The 18,258-nt window shown below is 44.4% G+C and overlaps 1 protein-coding gene and 1 long non-coding RNA gene across 2 annotated transcripts in view; both read left to right on the top strand.

Annotated features, from left to right (window-relative positions):
• Positions 1 to 532: 532 nt before the first annotated feature.
• On the top strand, positions 533 to 2,228 carry LOC122215133. Its single transcript, XR_006200254.1, has 2 exons — positions 533 to 792; positions 2,044 to 2,228. It is a non-coding gene; the product is annotated as an uncharacterized LOC122215133 (long non-coding RNA).
• Positions 2,229 to 12,096: 9,868 nt separating this feature from the next.
• RAB10 (RAB10, member RAS oncogene family) overlaps positions 12,097 to 18,258 on the top strand; it is a 78,947-nt gene continuing 72,785 nt past the window's right edge. The window contains exon 1 of the mRNA XM_042933494.1: positions 12,097 to 12,710. Coding sequence (XP_042789428.1) covers positions 12,584 to 12,710 — 127 coding nt within the window. The 5' untranslated portion in view covers positions 12,097 to 12,583. The remainder of the gene's footprint in view (positions 12,711 to 18,258) is intronic.

Genomic DNA, 18,258 nt, shown 5'->3' with positions numbered 1-18,258 from the left:
TGTGAGTTCGAGCCCCATATCAGGCTCTGTGCTGACAGCTCGGAGCCTGGAGCCTGCCTCAGATTCTGTGTCTGCCTCTCTCTCTGTCCCTTCCCCACTTGTGCTCTGTGTCTGTCTCTCAAAGATAAATAAACGTTAAAAAAAAAAAAAAAAAAGATCAAGAGTCACATGCTCTGGAGACTGAGCTAGTCAGGCAACCAAACTTCTTCAAACTCTCGTTTCTTCCTCTGAAAATGGGGATTATAATAGTCCCTACTTTCAAGTATTAATGTGAGGTCATGCTCTAAAGGGCCAGCACAGTGCAGGAACTCAGTAAATGACAATCTGTATTATTAAATTAAATAATAAGAATAAGAACAGTCTTGCTACCCTCCCATCTCTCTGCCTGTGCCCCTCTTACCTCCTAGTGACACTTCTTGTAGCATCTAAGGAATCTCTCCCCTCTCAGCACTAGGCCAGTGCTGACATCACAACAGGGTTAAGATGACCACCCAGACACCTCAGGATGCCTGAGTCCTAGGGAGGGGGCGAGAGGGAGGCCATGGAGTCATGGGAAAGAGAGATCAAAGGTACAGCAGCCTTATAAGACAGACTGGTGGACACGGGCCAAGTTTGAGCAGAGGTATGGCAGGTCCACAGGGCAAGGTCAGCAGAAGATGAGAAAGACAAAGTGGAACATGATGGGCACGTCAGGCAAAATTGGAGTCACTGTAGGAGTTCTGGCAGAAGAGAGTGTGACAGTCAGGGATCTGGGTTGCAACACAAACTGGCTTTCGCAGATAGAACCTGAAAGTAAGTGCATTGAAGGGTTATTGGGAAGCTCTCAGAGTTACTGGGAAGGCTGGAGAACCAGGCTAAGGGATGAGGGGACAGAGACGAGGCTGCACCTGCAGATGGCACGGGGGTAGGGGCCATCACTGCCCCCTGCACACCAAAGAGGTGCTTCAGCTTGCAGCACCAGCGTGGGCAGCCCTGGACCTGGGATACTGTCCTGCTGGGGCTCACAGCCTCCCTGGAAACCAGGTGCTGCTGCTGGGCCCCACTGCCTTCTCAGGACATTCCCCCTGTGCCTTCTTTTTTGTGTCATCAGCCCTGTATCGAGATTTCAGGCTGGTGCTTCAGGCTGGTAGAGCTCAGCTCATGTCCCCACAGCCTAGATGCGTGCTCAGGGGCACGGGTGCCGGGAAAGGGAAATACAGTGGGAGGAGGGCTCTGCATACTGGAAGCTCACCGTGGGGAGTTTCCTTGTCAAAGGAAGGGAGTGCGGTACCGAGCAGCCAAAGACCTGACAAATGTCTGTTACGCAAGGACGTGAGTGCGAATATGGGTGAGGGGTGGGGGACTGGCACTGGTAGGGACAAGGCGAAAAAGCAGGACTTCCATGTGGCTGTCACGGACACCATTGCCCCCAGGGCAAGGCAAAAGGTAGTGAGGGGAATACTGGATGTACAAGCTACGTGGCAAAGGCCCGGTTTCCTCCTGGAGTATTTTGGACATTTGAGATGGCTGCACTCAGATATTATCTAGGCAGTGTCTGACTCAACTGGTATGTAGCATGGAGGCTTTTTTCTTTTCTCTTTTGTTTGTTTTTTTTTTCTCTTTTCTTTTTTCTTTCCTTTCCTTTCCTTTCCTTTTTTTTTTTTTTTTTTTTTCCTGTATGGAGTCCAACGCAGGGCTTCAACTCAAGACCCTAAGATCAAGACCTGAGGGGCACCTGGGTGGCTCAGTCGGTTGAGCGTCGGACTTCGGCTCAGGTCATGATCTCGCGGTCCGTGAGTTCAAGCCCCGCGTCGCGCTCTGTGCTGACGGCTCAGAGCCTGGAGCCTGTTTCGGATTCTGTGTCTCCCTCTCTCTCTGGCCCTCCCCCGTTCGTGCTCTGTCTCTCTCTGTCTCAAAAATAAATAAACGTTAAAAAAAAAAATTTAAAGATCAAGACCTGAGCTGAGATCAAGAGTCAGATGCTTAACCGACTGAGCCGCCCAGGCGCCCCTATAGCATGGAGGTTTTTGACACCCCGTGCTTCTATCCTCTCTCTTGCCCCAGGAAAGAGATGGGACAGCCTGCAGATAACTGAGTACTTAGTCCGAAGAGCTGGAAGCGGGGCTGGGTGAGGGCTGACAGGTGACCGCTGAGAGCTGAGCTCCAAGCTTCGTGAACAGACAATTCCATGATGTCTGAGCTTCCGTTATGAATCAAGGTGATCAAATAAATCTGTCACAAATTTTAAATGTGCGTTACTGTTGTTATATTATGTGGTAATTAGACATAGAAACAAACAGCCAGAATCTATTCTTTTTTCAAGCCAAACCAAATACTTACAGTTTTTTTTTCTCACTTTGCTATTATTCTAATATCCATGAGAAGTATCAGTATTAATTTCATCTATCTCTGTATCTCTCTGTACAATTGAATCCCTTCTTCACTTTTGTTTAAAAATTTAGATCTGGGAGGGGCGCGTGGGTGGCTCGGTCGGTTGAGCGTCCGACTTCGGCTCAGGTCATGATCTCATGTCCCTGAGTTCGAGCCCCGCGTCGGGCTCTGTGCTGACAGCTCAGAGCCTGGAGCCTGTTTCAGATTCTGTGTCTCCCTCTCTCTCTGCCCCTCCCCTGTTCATGCCAAAATAAATGTTCATGTCAAAAATAAATAAACGTTAAAAAAAATTTAAAAAAAAATTTGGATCTGGGAGGCAAAGCACTGAGTCACTTTCCTCATTTATTTACACACTGAAAACTTTTAATGTATTTTTAAATGTTTATTTTTGTGAGATTGAGAGAGAGAGAGAGAGAGAGAAGATCCACTGTCAGTAGAGAACCTGATGTGGGGCTTGAACTCACGAACTGTGAGATCATGACCTGAGCCGAAGTTGGATGCTTAACTGACTGAGCCAGGCACCCCTGACATTTCTAATCTGTGCAAGGTTCCTCCCATTTTATTTCATATTTTTCCCCTCTTCCTCTGTCATTGCCTTACCTTTCCAGGTTCCCTCTGTAATGTATTTGATGTACATCATTAAATATGTGTGAAACCTCATGTAATATAGTTTTGTATGTTTTTAATTTACACAAATGGCATTGTACTATAAATCATTTTCTGTTTCCTTTGTTCTAATTGCTGAATGTGCAGCTAGTTACTAGCTTAATATTGCTATACAGTATTTTATAGCATGTGGGGTAGGCCATGGACAGGCCTGCGGCTGGCCCAATAATACAACAAAGAATTTTCTTACATGGTAGATTATAGGCCCTTGAATGCTGACCCAGTCCCTCACCAAGCCTAATCCTATAAAAACTTAGTCCCGACTCTGAACTCATTAGATCTGTCTTTCTCCCTCTAAATGGCCTGCACTGATCACCAGAATTTGGGCATGTTTCTGGGAGGAACTAGGAAGGCATTGTTCTTTGCTTTACTTGTTTTCTAGTTTATCAGCGAACTGAAGTGATAACAATGTAGCCTTGGGTCTGAGTTGTCATATTAGCCAGCTTTCAAACCAAGCTAACCCTTTGTGATCCGGACTACCTCAATGTGCATCCTTCACAGTTTATTTACTCCACCCCGGTAACAGATGCTTAGATTGATTCCAACAATAGCTGTCACAAACAAAGCCGTGATGAACCTATGTGAGGATTTCTCACGGACACACCCAGGAGTGGTATTGTGGGGTCATAGGCATGTACAACGTTTATTAAATACTGCCTCATTGCTTTCCAGAATGGCTGGGCCAGATTGCATTCCCACTAGCTAACGGCAAGAGTTCTTGTCCCACCCTATCCTCACCAACACTTGGTATTATCCGTCTTTTTAATTTTTTGTCATTCTGATGGGCAGAAAATACTATCTTGTTTGTTTTTTTTTTTTTAATTTTTTTTCTTTCTTTTTTTTTTCTTTTTTTCTTTTTTTTATTATTATTTTTTTTTAACGTTTATTTATTTTTGAGACAGAGAGAGAGACAGAGCATGAATGGGGGAGGGGCAGAGAGAGAGGGAGACAGAATCGGAAGCAGGATCCAGGCTCTGGGCTATCAGCCCAGAGCCCGACGCGGGGCTCAAACTCACGGACTTGAGATCGTGACCTGAGCTGAAGTCGGACGCTTAACCGACTGAGCCACCCAGGCGCCCCAATACTATCTTGTTTTAATTTGAATTTCTCTGATTACGAGTGAATTTAAACAACTCTTCATACATTCTTACACTCCTGTGAATCGTCATTTCCCTCCTTTGTTTATTTTCAATTTGTGTATGTAAGAGGTGATTTTTATCTAAATTGTTTGAAAAGTTTAGTAACTTAAAGAACGGTTATGAGGCGCCTGGGTGGCTCAGTTGGTTAAGTGTCCAACTTTGGCTTGGGTCATGATCTCGCAGTTCGTGAGTTCAAGCCCCGCGTCGGGCTCTGTGCTGACAGTTCAGAGCCTGGAGCCTGCTTTGGATACTGTGTCTCCCTCTCTCTCTCTCTCTCTGCCCCTCCCTGCTCACACTCTGTCTCTCTGTTTCTCTCTCAATAAAAAATAAATAAATAAATAAATAAATAAATAAATAAATAAATAAAAACAAAAGAATGGTTACAAGGCAAGGTTGATCTGGAAGGTAGTTTCTTCTCAATCAGGTACCAAATCACCTCAGTCTTAGGGAGTATCCCAATTGGCCCTTATTTCTATAACCTGTTAGTGGTAGCCTGATCTGGGCGTTTCCACAGGGCCATGTCCTTAACTCAAATAATGCTCAATTATGGGTGCCACATTCCACTGGAGGGACATATGCAAACCAAAATGGTAGTGCTGATAGTTATCTGAGAGTCATCTTATATGAAGAGAGTTAGCTTGGAGCAGCTTAGAGGAAAATACCAATGTTATCTTCAAATAGTTGAAGAGCTGTCATCTGAATGTGAGGGAAAGTTCCCTCTGTGTTGCTCTGGAGCACAGAGTTAGGACAAATAGGTGATGTTACAGGGAAGCACGCTTAGACTCAGTGTGTGGAACACTTTTCCGTCGGAAATACCAAGCACTGGGGGCACCTGGGTGGCTCAGTCTGTTGAGCATCCAACTTCAGCTCAGGTCATGATCTCACGGTTTGTGAGTTGGAGTCCCGCATCAGGCTCACTGCTATCAGTGCAGAGCCCGCTTCAGAGCCTCTGTCCCCTTCTCTATCCGCCCTTCCCCTGCTCATACTCTCTCAAAATAAATTATGAAATACCAAGCGCTGTAATCAGTCCTATTGGCATCAGCAAGCTAACTGGTGGTGCTCAACGACTGGACAGACCACTGGTTGGCTAGGGCATTTCTGCATGGAGCAGGGAATTAGTCGAGATGCCTTCCAAGATTTCCTCTAATGCAGATGTGATTCAATTGAATTTACATGTATTGAGCCCCTGGTACATGTAAGACTCTGGGTTAGGTATTACAGGAGACACAGCAGCAGTTCCTTAGATGGTTTACATCTTACCAGGGGAGGAGAATCGACGTTTAAGGGACTGCTAGCCCCACTGCCAGGGTCTTTACATGGATTATTTTAATCTTCACAATCACTTGATTTGGTAGCTCCTGGTAACCTTACTTTCCAGATGAAGAAACTGAAGTTCAGTTTGATTAGTAATTGCTTAAAATGACCCAGCTAGGCGCCTGGGTGGCTCAGTCGGTTGAGCGTCCGACTTCGGCTCAGGTCATGATCTCACAGTTCGTGGGTTCGAGCCCCGCATCAGGCTCTGTGAGGACAGCTCAGAGCCCGGAGCCTGCTTCCGATTCTGTGTCTCCCTCTCTCTCTGCCCCTCCCCCACTCACACTCTGTCTCTCTCTCCTTCAAAAATAAATAAACATTAAAAAAAAAATTAAAAAAAAAAAATGACCCAGCTAAGTGAGATGGACCAGGGCTTCAAGATCAGATCACTGTGACTCCATCACGTCATGCCATGAGTCTATAAATTTGTAAGTCACAAGTGTAGCTTCAAATTTCTTGGCTTGGAAAAGGGTTAAAGCATTCGCCTCCCCTGGTTCTGCCTCTGGAAAGTGACTTTTTCCTCTCTCTGTTCTCTTCTTACTTTTGGTGCTTCTGTGATTTTTCCAACCGTCTCATGCAGGTCAAGTTGCCATACCTTATGCTCTCCCCTCTTCTCTCTCTCTCAATTTACCTAAAGCCTTCTTTGCTCTTCAGCGCTCTGACTTTTGCTGCTGTAAAAATTCCAGTTCCTGTGATGGCTCACGTGTGCCTCGTAGCCCATTTTGCATTGATGCACCCAGGAGTTTACTCTGTATATCTTCATGTTAAAAGAGAACTACTATGTTTGTGTTTTGCTGCTCTCATTTTTTAAGTAGTGCGAATTGAGCAGTTATTACTTTAATGCCTAGTTGAATGGCCAATTATTAGAAAATAATTATCCTTTGCCTTGGATGATTCTTTTTTCTTTAAGACATGAACAAATGGTTAATTTACATATTTACATTTTTATATGTAAATATACAACCTGTAGATTGGTGAGGGTTCCTACTGGATCCATAATCACTTTTATTTATTTTTATATTTCTATTTTTAAAAAAATGTTTATTTATTTGGGCGCCTGGGTGGCTCAGTTGTGAAGCATCTTGACTTCAGCTCAGGTCATGATCTCATGGTTTGTGAGTTTGAGTCGCACATCGGGTGAGCTAGAGCCCCGCTTTGGGTGAGCACCAGCCCCGCTTCAGGTGAACAGGAGCCCTGCTTCTAGCCCTGCTTCTCTCTCTTTCTCCCTCTCTCTTCCCCTCTTGGGATTCTCTCTCTCTTTCTCTGCCCCTCGCTCACTTGCACACGCTCTATCAAAAAGAAATATTTATTGGGGCGCCTGAGTAGCACAGTCGGTTAAGCGTCCGACTTTGGCTCAGGTCATGAACTCGAAGTTTGCGGGTTTGAGCCCCACGTCGGGCTCTGTGCTGACAGCTCAAAGCCTGGACCTACTTTGGATTCTGTGTCTCCCTCTCTCTCTGCCCCTCCCCGGCTTGCACTCTGTCTGTCTCTCTCAAAAATAAATAAACGTTAAAAAAGGTAAAGTAAAATGTTTAAGAGAGAGAGCACATGCACGTGAGTTGGAGAGAGTCAGAGAGAGAGGGAGACCAAGAATTCCAAGCAGGCCCCTTGCTATCAGCACAGAGCCCAACGTGGGGCTCAAACTCAGGAACTCTGAGGTCATGACCTGAGCCGAAATCGAGAGTCAGATCTTTAACTGACTGAGCCACCCAGGCGCCCTCTCTTCTGAGTTTTCAGTTTTTTTTTTCTGACACTGAGAATTTTCTCCAAATTAGTATTGTTTTCTAGGGAAAAAAGCGACCTGGTGACTTTCATTTTATTTTCTCTTCAATAAACATGTTTTGACTTTCTGATATGTTGAAGACTCTTTGCAAAGTCATGAATATAATAGTCATAAGCTCTTAAGGAGACTCCAATTGGATAAAATATGTACACAAATATCTTTATAAATGTGGAAAATGTGTAAGAAGTGTCTAAATAAAGAGCTACGGGAAGAATATTTACATGGTTATTCATCAAAATACTAATAGGGGTTATCTCTGGGGGTAGATTTTTTTTAAGTGTGCTCTGTGTCCAACATGGAGCTCAAATTCGCAGCCCCAAGATCAAGAGTCACGTGCTCTCTGAGTCAGCCAGGTAATCCTGGGAGTAGAATTTTAAAAAAAAAAAAAATTTTTTTAATGTTTATTTATTTTTGAGACAGAGAGAGACAGAGCATGAACAGGGGAGGGGCAGAGAGAGAGGGAGACACAGAATCCGAAACAGGATCCAGGCTCCAAGCTGCCAGCACAGAGCCCGACGCGGGGCTCGAACTCACGGACCGTGAGATCATGACCCGAGCCGAAGTCGGACGCTTAACCGACCAAGCCACCCAGGCGCCCCGGGAGTAGAATTTTTAATAATTAAATATTTTTGTTTTGTTTATCTGCAGGTTCTAAGTTTCTAAAGATAAATATGTATTACAAAAGAGAAACAAATTCCTTCCAGCAAGAGTGTTGCAGAAGACAGGCCATGGCGAGGATATTTAAGCTGAAGGCTGAAGGGATAGAGGTGGGGGGAGGGAGGGATGCATTTCACATGGAGAGAACCACGTGAAACTAAGCATGAAGTCAGGAAGATGCATAGTAATTGCAGAAAAAAACGACTAGTTCAGTTCGTCTGGAGACTAATGTGAGGAAGCTGGGATAGGAGATAAAGCTCGTTGGCTAGGGCTTGCCATTAAGTGCCAGCTGAGTAGTCCGGCATTTCAGAACTGAGGTATCCCCGGAGAAGCTTAGGACAAACACATCCAATGGGATGGGAAGGCTCATGGGGCAATCATTCTCTAACAAGAGGTAGGACTAAGTCAAGATATGTAGGCAGAGCAGAATATTGGCAGGTGATGGAGAGAAGAATGGTTGCAGCCTCTCAGCAATCAGGGATGTCTAACAAAGCCCTTCCTCATGGAAATCTCTGCTGAAGGCTGGGAGAGTGAACGCAGGAGGTAGGCACTAGCAAATAGGCAAAATCCCTGAGATTGGAGTGGTAGCTTTTATGGCCAGGTGACGACATAGCAGTGGGACTGCCATTCACGGGAATAACTCCATTTTTAAGGATAGAGAGAGCAAGGGGCGGAGAAATCAGAGGAAGAAATCAGGTACAGAGGATGGAAGATACGTGCAGGAAGAGGAATAATGATGATCCTGAGGCATAATAATGATCTTCTGAGGCAGGAATTTTTTTAAAGTTTGTTTGTTTGTGTCTGTCTGTGATCTCTACCCCTAACATGGGGCTCGAACTCAAGACTCAAAGATCAAGAATCACATGCTCTTTGGACCCAGCCAGCTAGGCGTCCCAAGGTAGAATGTTCCTTTTTTTTTTTTTAATTTAAATGTTTGTTTATTTCTGAGAGAGAGAGAGAGGGAGCACAAATGAGGGGGGGGCGGGCACCAAGGTAGGAATTTCCTATAAGCTTTAAAGGCAGGTCCTAAAAGTTGAAGCAGAGGACTGGAAACATGACTTTGGTCAGCTGTGTGTTCTCTAGAAAGATATAGAAATAATACCTTAACTAATAATATGAGCATATAAATATATCTATTTTCTTTCTTGGCTTTGCAAATATTTGGGCAAGATTTACAGAGAAAAATTTTTAAGGGCATAAATCCTAAGCTAGTACTAACTAAATTGGCATTTTCTTTCACTAAGTTTTAGGATTTATCAAATATTACTTCATAACACTATGTTTTCCTTTTAGGCCTACATAGACCCCATTTTATTCTTTTTTTCCCCCTAAAGTCAGAGGCCTTTCGTGCCTTGATCATTCCAGCCATCTTCCGGGGCAACGTAGCTTGATGCTTAGGTCTTACTTCAGCAAAACTATTAATTAACTTTGGGGAAGCCGAACATTGAGAACTGGCTGAGCCTCCCAATTCCCACCTCCATACAATGTGATGTCCCGTAGAGGTCTTCTTCCCTGTCCCCTTGCATATAGTGCTGGCTCTGCCACTAATGTGTGACCTCTGGCAAGTCTCTAACCTCTCTAAGCCTTAGACTTATCTGTAAATTACACACAGGAGTTGAATTATGATGTAAAAGATATGAAAGCTCTAAAATTCTATGATCCAGACCCAATAATAAATACAATTTGTTAATAAGTGCAGTTCACTCCTAAGGTTTCAGAATATGGAGCCCATGGAGAAAAGGCTCCACGTGCTGTAACTGCTCCAAACACCCGGGATAGGGGTGCCTGGGTGACTCAGACAGTTAAGCATCTAGCTTTTGATTTTGGCTCAGGTTGTGATTTCATGGTTTGTGGGTTCAAGCCCCGTGTCAGACTCTCCGCTGACTGAGGAGCCTGCTTGGGATTCTCTCTTTCCCTCTCTCTGCCCCTCTCCCACTTGCGTGCTCCAGCTCTCCCTCAAACCAAATAAACAGTAAAAAAAGAAAGAGCTAGGATAAAACGTGAAGTTTCTAAATTTATTTTTCAATTTTTAAAAAAAATTTTTCAAGTTTATTTGGAGGGGGGCAGAGATACAGAGAGAAGAAGAGCGAGAATTCCAAGCAGGCTCTGTGCTGTCAGCACAAGGCTGATGCGGGGGCGGATCCCATGACCCAGAGATCAAGACCTGAGCAGAGATCAAGAGTTGGATGCTCGGGGTGCCTGGGTGGCTTGGTCGGTTAAGTGTCCGACTTCGGCTCAGGTCATGATCTCGCGGCCCGTGAGTTCAAGCCCCGCGTCGGGCTCTGTGCTGACCGCTCAGAGCCTGGAGCCTGTTTCAGATTCTGTGTCTCCCTCTCTCTCTGCCCCTCCCCTGTTCATGCTCTGTCTCTGTCTCAAAAATAAATAAACGTTAAAAAAAATTATTAAAAAAAAAAAAAAGAGTTGGATGCTCAACCGACTGAGCCACACAGGCGCCCCAAGTTATTTTTTATATGTAACTGCCCTTATTCCCAAATTTTATGTCATGGAATTAATTGGGCTTTCTACATTTAGAAATAATAACATTTAAGAAATGCTTTACAACACTGGGGCTTGAGTTAAACTTATTTGAAAGGGAGAATCACGCTAACACTCCGGAGTGCTCAATGTAATGCCTCTTAATGGACGACAAACCTGTGAAGCACTGATCATAGCTCATTTTGTGATTTGCATAGCCAGCCTATATTAGAATTGTTGGCATTATCATAAGACATTCCCAACTATAGAAAGAATGATCCATAGAGGATAAGGTTTAAGTGACAAGAGCAATCACAGAAACAAACTGAAGAGCGAGATGTATCAGAGAAGACAAGTATTTTCAGTAGTGAAGCTTCAGGGGTGGTTGGGAAGGAAAAATGCAAGCCAAGTCTTTAAAAAATGGGAGGTTGAAATACGATTACCCTAACGGCCTCGAAGAACAATTTTAATTACGTATTAAACGCACAAACGTTTTGGGGGTGGTGGCGGATGTAAAAATGTAGTTTTTACTTCTCTCTCAAACCCTGTTTCCAGATGCCTCAGGGTTTTCTCTTGTAGGAGTTTGAACTAGCCCACCAGGTTCAACTACCCTACCACCACATCCTGGGTGTGCTTGGCAGCGATGAAGCACATTGAGAATGGCAGGGCAGGGGCGTGACTCTTTAAACGACAGAAAGGAAAAAGAGGAACAGGAAAGGATAAAAACTAATAGGGAAGAAAGGGTGTAAGGCACAGGAAAAGGAAGGGCAAGGAAGAGGCAGCGTCGGGTTGGGGTTGGCTTCACTGTCCTTCAATTCTGGACACCGGTGGTTAGCTTTTGGCCGCAGGGACCAGCCCTGCTGCCTCCGTATGGCGCTGCTGGGCTCTCGGGCATTCCAAAAGGACGGCAAGGCCTGGAGCGGGTCCTGGGCGTAGAGCACAGCACCGAAGCTTCGACTTCTCCCTGCACCCAGGTGTTCTTCAGTCCTTCTCCCCTCGCCCTGGAAGGCGGATTACATCATTCCAACCTGAGCAGCCCGGCCAGTTTTTCCATTTCAGACTCCTGTTCTCTGGAACGTCAACTTTTGCTCCTGAAGTAAACCAGGATGTAGCTCTAATGCTTCTCCTGTTACCATTAGCCACCAGGGAGGGCACTCCAGGATGCGTCTCATCTTAGCAAAGAGCCTATTAATGACCCAGGGCGCCACTTTTTCTGGCGTTTACGAACTACAGCTACACAGGAACTCACGGCCATCAAGGGCTGTTGCTGCGCCAAGCCCCTCAGCTCGACACACGCGACACACACAACCGGGGGCATCCTCAGCGAGGCCGGGGAGGCGGCCCCGAGAGGAAAGAGGGTGTCAAGGGGCTACTCCAGCGTGCAGCGCCTGCGCAGTCACCAGGCAGCGCCTCCCCGCGGGGCGTACTCTTAACGCGGCGCACCCTATCAGGCGGCCGCAGGGAGCGCGCCCGCGGCCTCGCCCTCTCTCGCCCCTCCCTTCTCTCTTCTCCGTCCGGCCTCAGACAGAGGCTCGGAGAGCCGGCGCACCACTCCCCGCCCCCGCGTGCCCCTACACGCTCCGGCGCGCGTGCGCAGAGGCGATCCGCAGGGCTAGGGCGCGAGGGAAGGGCGGGCGTACGTCCTTGCGTGCGTCTCAGGCAGCGCGCACGCCGGCGTGAGAGGGCACGGGGAAAAGGTGGCTCTGGCCGGGGCGGCTCGGCTTCCTGTGGCTATGTAGCTGAGCTCGTCGGCTCGGGGTCCTCCACTGCCACCGCCGCGTCCTGGCGCGGAGTTTCTGCTTGGGAGGGAGACTGTCCTCACGTCCGCCGCACTCCCTCGACGGCAGAGCTTGCTTGCTCGCCCGTGGGAGCGTCCCGGCCGAGCAGCCCTGAGGGGGGAGGGGAGGCCATTTTGTCCCGACCGACTCCCCGGAACCGGGCGGAGCGGCTGGGAGAGGCTGCGGAGCCGCGGTCGCCGCCCTCGGAGGCACCGGACGCCGCCACCGTCGGGGGGCTTCCTCGACGAGGCAGTTCGCAGGTCGCCCGCGCCCTCTCGAGCCCTCGTTTTTCCCACGCTTCCCCGGTCCTCCGGCCTGAGAACGCCCGAGCGAGGAGTTGGCTGTAGTGAGAGGGACCGATCCCTTGGGGCCGCCGGCGGCGAGAGCCTGAGCCGCTCCTCCCAATGGCGAAGAAGACGTACGACCTGCTTTTCAAGCTGCTCCTGATCGGAGACTCGGGAGTGGGGAAGACCTGCGTCCTTTTTCGTTTTTCGGATGATGCCTTCAATACCACCTTTATTTCCACCATAGGTAAGACCTGTGGGAAGATGGTGTACGGTCTGGGTAGCAGCAGACCGTTTCTGTTACTCCAGACATCTTGCTTCCCGTAATAAACGCCTTTGTTTCAGTGATTCCGATTCCAAGCGACAGACCTAAGTTACTGTTTGAATCGACATCGAGCTTACTGGGGCGGGGTCTTCTGCTTTCCATCCGGTCTTTTGCTTTCAAGTCTCCTACTCTGTTCGGTGCCTCTGATGCAAAATATGCAGCATTAACCACGTTCCAGAATGCTGTTTCTTTAAGCGACTGCACTGGCTTTTTCCATATTTGTGTGGCGTTACTAAATGCACGATACTTGTAAGGGATTTATTTTAGTGGTTGGGATTGAAGCCGTAGGTCATTTGGTAAAGGCCTGAATTTATACTTCAGGGCAAAGAGAAGATTCTGTATGGTCATAACTTAGAGTAAACTTGAGGGTTTGTGTGAGGAATAATTAAAGCAAATTAGAGGGGAAAAGTGAGTTCCCCCGCGTTGACTAATCCATTGATGTGTCAAACAATCGGAGGCTCTTAGTGCTTGGGGTGGGACTCAATGGCATGTTTGCCTCACAGTGCTTTTCCAGACATCAACAGAAACAGTAATCTAAGGGAGATGATCAGTTTCTGTCCTCAAACCCGAGAGAATGAAGTTCTCCCTTCTGTTAGACTTTACGCTAGAATTTCCGGGAAAACGTTTGGCCCGTCCTAGCCGTAGAACTTCTAATTTACTTTCACCTTATGTTTCAGAATTACTTAGTGTGGAAGTAAGAACTAAAGGTTGACCTTTTTAGTTGGTTTCTGGTTTTGGAAAAAAAAAAAAAAAAAGGGAAGACTCTGGGAAAATTCCTTTGGATTCTGGTTAGAAAATTTAGTGGCATTAAGACGACTTGTGTTAAATGAATTGTATGCGAAAAATGCCCACCCCCCCCAACCACACGCAGTAAATATCTTAAAGGATACATGGTTGCCCCTGTCATTTGGAACCCAGCACTCAGCATTGGGGCAGTGCAGTGAAACCCAGTTATACATGTAACTAGTTTTATATTTGAGAGATTTTAAAAAGCAACTGCAGCCTTCTCTGAACTCTGGGAATTGCAAAATTAAGCTGATTTCAATATACAGCATTATTGGAATGGTTAATTTGGATTTATGACAAAATTTTTGTTAGCTACTTAATTCATATGAAATTATACTGAAATTAAGTTGGGCAAATGATAATTTTAAATAGATTTTTAATTTTACTCTTCCTTTTTTCGGGATGGGTGGGAGACATTGCAATCATTATTGGATGTGTATCATACTATTCTCTTGACCTGTCATAAATTCCCTGAAATTTAGAACTTGTTTTCTGCTTGTGGATTAGCACTTCCTACCACTAAGTTTGCTTTTAATATGCCACCACTTTTAGCTGTAACTGGGTGGGTCGCATGGTTAGATAGTTCAGCAAATATTTATTGAGCACCTGATGCTAGGCACGGTTTTAGGTACTATAAGTGGTGAACAGGGTAGACCCCTTGAGCAGTCACAACAGAGCGTGGGAAGTGCTACAAAGGGATGAACATAGGAGAGGTGACCAGCCTAAATCATGGGGGAATCTGAGTAGGCTTGCATGGAGATGGTATCTGAAATGAAGCCTGAAGGACATAGGAATTGGACCAGTGGAATAGGATAGGGCCTAGAAATTCTGGAAAAGGGAGCATAGTGTAAACCTTTAGCAAGATCAAGATCAACTTTAACCTGCCATTGAGAAGGGTGGAATGAGAGTAGGAAGCAATGCATTAAGCCCCATCTATTCTAGTCTTTTCGTAATGGGTACGTACACACAACTAGAACCCAATCCTATAAGATAATGACTCAGTCTTGTGTAGTCTTTCTTTTTTTTTTTTCTTTTTTTTAAGTTTTATGTATTTATTTAGTAATCTCTGTACCCAACGTGGGGCTCAAACTCACAACTTCGAGATCAAGAGTTGCATGCTCTTCCAACTTTCAGCTAGGCACCCCTTGTGTAGTCCTTTTTTTAGGGGAAATGTGTGGTGGTTTTGGTTAGAGCCTGCTTGGTTGGAATCCTACTTCCACAGGCTGTGGGACTTTAGCAAGTTATTTAACCTCTTTGTGCTTCAATTTCTTCATTATTTTATTATTATTTTTTAAGCTTATTTATTTATTTTTGAGAGAGAGCACTCGAGCAGTGGAGGGGCAGAGAGAGAAAATCCCAAGTGGGCTCCACACTGGCAGTGCAGGGTTTGATGTGGGGCTTGATTTCCTGAATTGTGAGATCATGACTTGAGCTGAAATCAAGAGTTGGATGCTTAAGCAACTGAGCCACCAAGGTGCCTCTCAATTTCTTCTTTAAATAGAATCTACTACATAGGGTAGTTGTGAGGATTTTATGGGTCAGTGAGAGTAAAGCGTCTAGCATGGTGCCAGGCATACTGTAGGAGCAGAGTGCTTATTAGCTAGATACAGACTATATGTACCTTTGGCTGTTGAAGGATAGCAGAACAAGTTACTTTATGGATTGAATGCCCTGAGCATATGGTCACTCAAATATTTGTTAGTCTCTGCTAAACAATTTCACATCAGACTCTGAAAGTTTCATATTTTGATATAAAAATATTTGATATGTTTGGTATTTTGATATAGGAGATAGGCTGAAGAGTGTGAACTGAGAAGTGAATAAGTATGAAATTCTAAGTATAGCTCCAACAGATATTGCATGTATCACTCTGTGTGCAGGTTTAGAAGTCTATTAAACCAGTGCTGTTTAAAACAAATAGAATCTGAGCCACATATTTTTTGATATTGAAAAAAGTAAAAAAAGGTTTTTTTTTACATTAAAAAAGTAAAAGAAGAATTTAATAATGTTTTAACTCCTTTTCCCCCAAATGGTATCATCTTACTATGTAGTCAATATTTAAAAATTGTTGAAATATTTTCTATTGTTTTTCTTCAGTGTGTATGTTATTTACTGAAACTAATTTCACTTTGGGTTTGGCACGTTTCAAGTGCTCGATAGTCACCTGTGGCTAGTGGCTACCATATTGGACAGTGTCTGTCTGAACAGTCTGAACTAGCTAGTTGGCTAGAAGTGACTTTGTATGCTATTTTTTTACTTTTTAAAAAATGTTATCAGTTGACTACGGTTATCTCTTTAGTTTTGTTTTTTAAAAAATCTAGAGCATTCGCTAATTATGAATGATAGTGAAATTTGAGTTGTTACTTGATTGTTAAAACCTCTTGAGGTTTGAGTAAGTAGTTACCTTGCTAAGTGAGTATTCAGAAATAAATAGAAGTAGGTATTCACAAGGACCAAACTGCCGATAGAAGGCAGACCCTCATTATTCAGATGGAATCATTTTAGTTGTTTGTTGGTCATTGATTCTTAGAAGAAAGAATTTTTATGGGCTTATTATGCCCATAGTGCTCACAAAGACTACAGTATTTAAATTTTTCTGTGTACTTTCAATTCCCACACATTTATAGCAGAAATTATGATATTTATGGTCACATTTATTGCAGAGTTGCAAAAACAAATTACTGTTATGTCCCACACTCACCATTCTCAAAGTGAATCCAAGGGCACTAGAATATAAGCTGCATGAGGGCAGAGGTTTTTTGTTGTTGTTGTTTTTTGTTTGTTTTTTGTGGATAGAGGCTAAGCACTTAGAAGAGTCTCTCTTGAGGCGCCTGGGTGGCTCAGTCAGTTAAGTGTCCGACTTCAGCTCAGGTCATGATCTCACACTCCATGAGTTCAAGCCCCGAGTCAGGCTCTGTGCTGACAGCTCAGAGCCTGGAGCCTGCTTCACATTCTGTGTCTCCCTCTCTCTCTCTGCCGCTCCCCTGCTCATGTTCTGTGTCTCAAAAATATATGTGCTGCCGAAGTGAGCGCTTTGTGTCTCAAAAATAAATAAAAACATTAAAAAAAATTAAAAAAAAAGTTTCTCTTAATGGGTGTGAGATAAATAATGAATGAAGACAGGCAGACAAGTAATACAGTCAGGACCCTTTAATATAGAATAGGGGCCAGTTTTATTTTAATATTTTCCTTCCTGTCTACTTTCTGAACATTGTATATGTGAAGTATATTGCAATCAGATTTTGCTTAAGAATAATAGCTGTTTGGCTAGTAGAATAATTTTAGGGTAAAACTGGTTTGAGAAATATTTGCTAAAGAGAGCTATTCAGGGGTCCATTTGGTTATAGCCCTCTTGGCAGTATGACGTCAGGAAAACATTACTCTTTAATGGTAGTTACACGGACTTGTCCTAAGGCAGAATTTTTTAGTGGGCTGTATTACTGAATGTGCTATTTTTTGGTATTAATTCCTCATTCCATGCCTTGGTGTATTATTACCTTTTCCATAGGGAATATCTTTTGTTGGGAAATGGATTGTCTGGGCTCCATGCAAGAAGTTAAATTGGTAAAGGCTCTTGCCTCTGGGAGAGGTATAATGAATGCATCCTTTTTGCTAAGCTTTATTAGAGTAGGATGGTTCCACTAACCTGCATTTAAGAATTGGTTGATTTAATTGAACTGAGCCCATTTATATGGGGAGGCTGCTTTTTAGAGAAATGAGCAAAACCCCTGTCATATTAAACATGCCTGGACTTTGCTGTGATTCTCAGTCAGCAGCTCATGCTATAGGAATGCCAGGGTGCCTAAGGAATCTTTCATTTTAATACCTAGTTTTAGGATTGATTAAAAACTATCCAGACATTTTTCCAAAGAAGATCTACAGATGGCCAGTAAGCACATGAAAAGTTGTTCAGCATCACTAATAATTAGGGAAATGCAATTCAAAACCACTATGAGATGTTACTGCAACCCATTAGGATGACTGGCTTATCAAAAATGAACTTTGTCAGGGGCTCCTGGGTGGCTCAGTTGGTTAAGCATATGACTCTTGATATCCGCTCAGGTAGTGATCTTTCAGTTGTGAGATTGATGTCTGCATTGGGCTCCGTGCTGAGTGTGGAGCCTGCTTGGGAGTCTCCTTCTCCCTCTCTGCTCCTCCCCTGCTCACATACATACTCTGTCTCTCAAAATAAATAAACATTTTTTAAAAAAATGAACTTTGTCATACAGTTACCTGTTCAAGTTCTTTCAGTACTTTTGGGTTTAGACCCAGAAGTAGAATTTCTGGATCATGTGGTAATTCTATTTTTAAGTTTTTGGGAAACCACCCTATTGTTTTTCACAGCGGCTGTACTCTTTTGTATTCTTACTGTCACTGCACCAGGGTTCCAATTTCTCCACGTCCTCACCATACTTACTATCTATTTAGCAGCATTATTCACAATAGCCAAATGGTAGAAACAACCCAAATGTCCACATGAATGGATACACAAAATGTAGTAGTATATGCACAGAGTGGAATATTACTCAGCCTTAAAAAGGAATGAAATTCTCGCATATACAACAACATGGATACCTTAAAAACACTGTGCTAAGGGAAACAAGGCAGACCGAAAAAAGGACAGATACTGTGTGAAATCATTTATATGAGGTACCTAGGATAGGCAAATTCATAGAGAAAGTAG

This window comes from Panthera leo, chromosome A3, assembly GCF_018350215.1.
Source record: "Panthera leo isolate Ple1 chromosome A3, P.leo_Ple1_pat1.1, whole genome shotgun sequence".
NCBI classification, from domain to species: Eukaryota; Metazoa; Chordata; class Mammalia; order Carnivora; family Felidae; genus Panthera; species Panthera leo.
The sequence above is the reverse complement of the archived record's forward strand: the minus strand, read 5'-3'. Positions and strand labels throughout refer to the sequence as shown.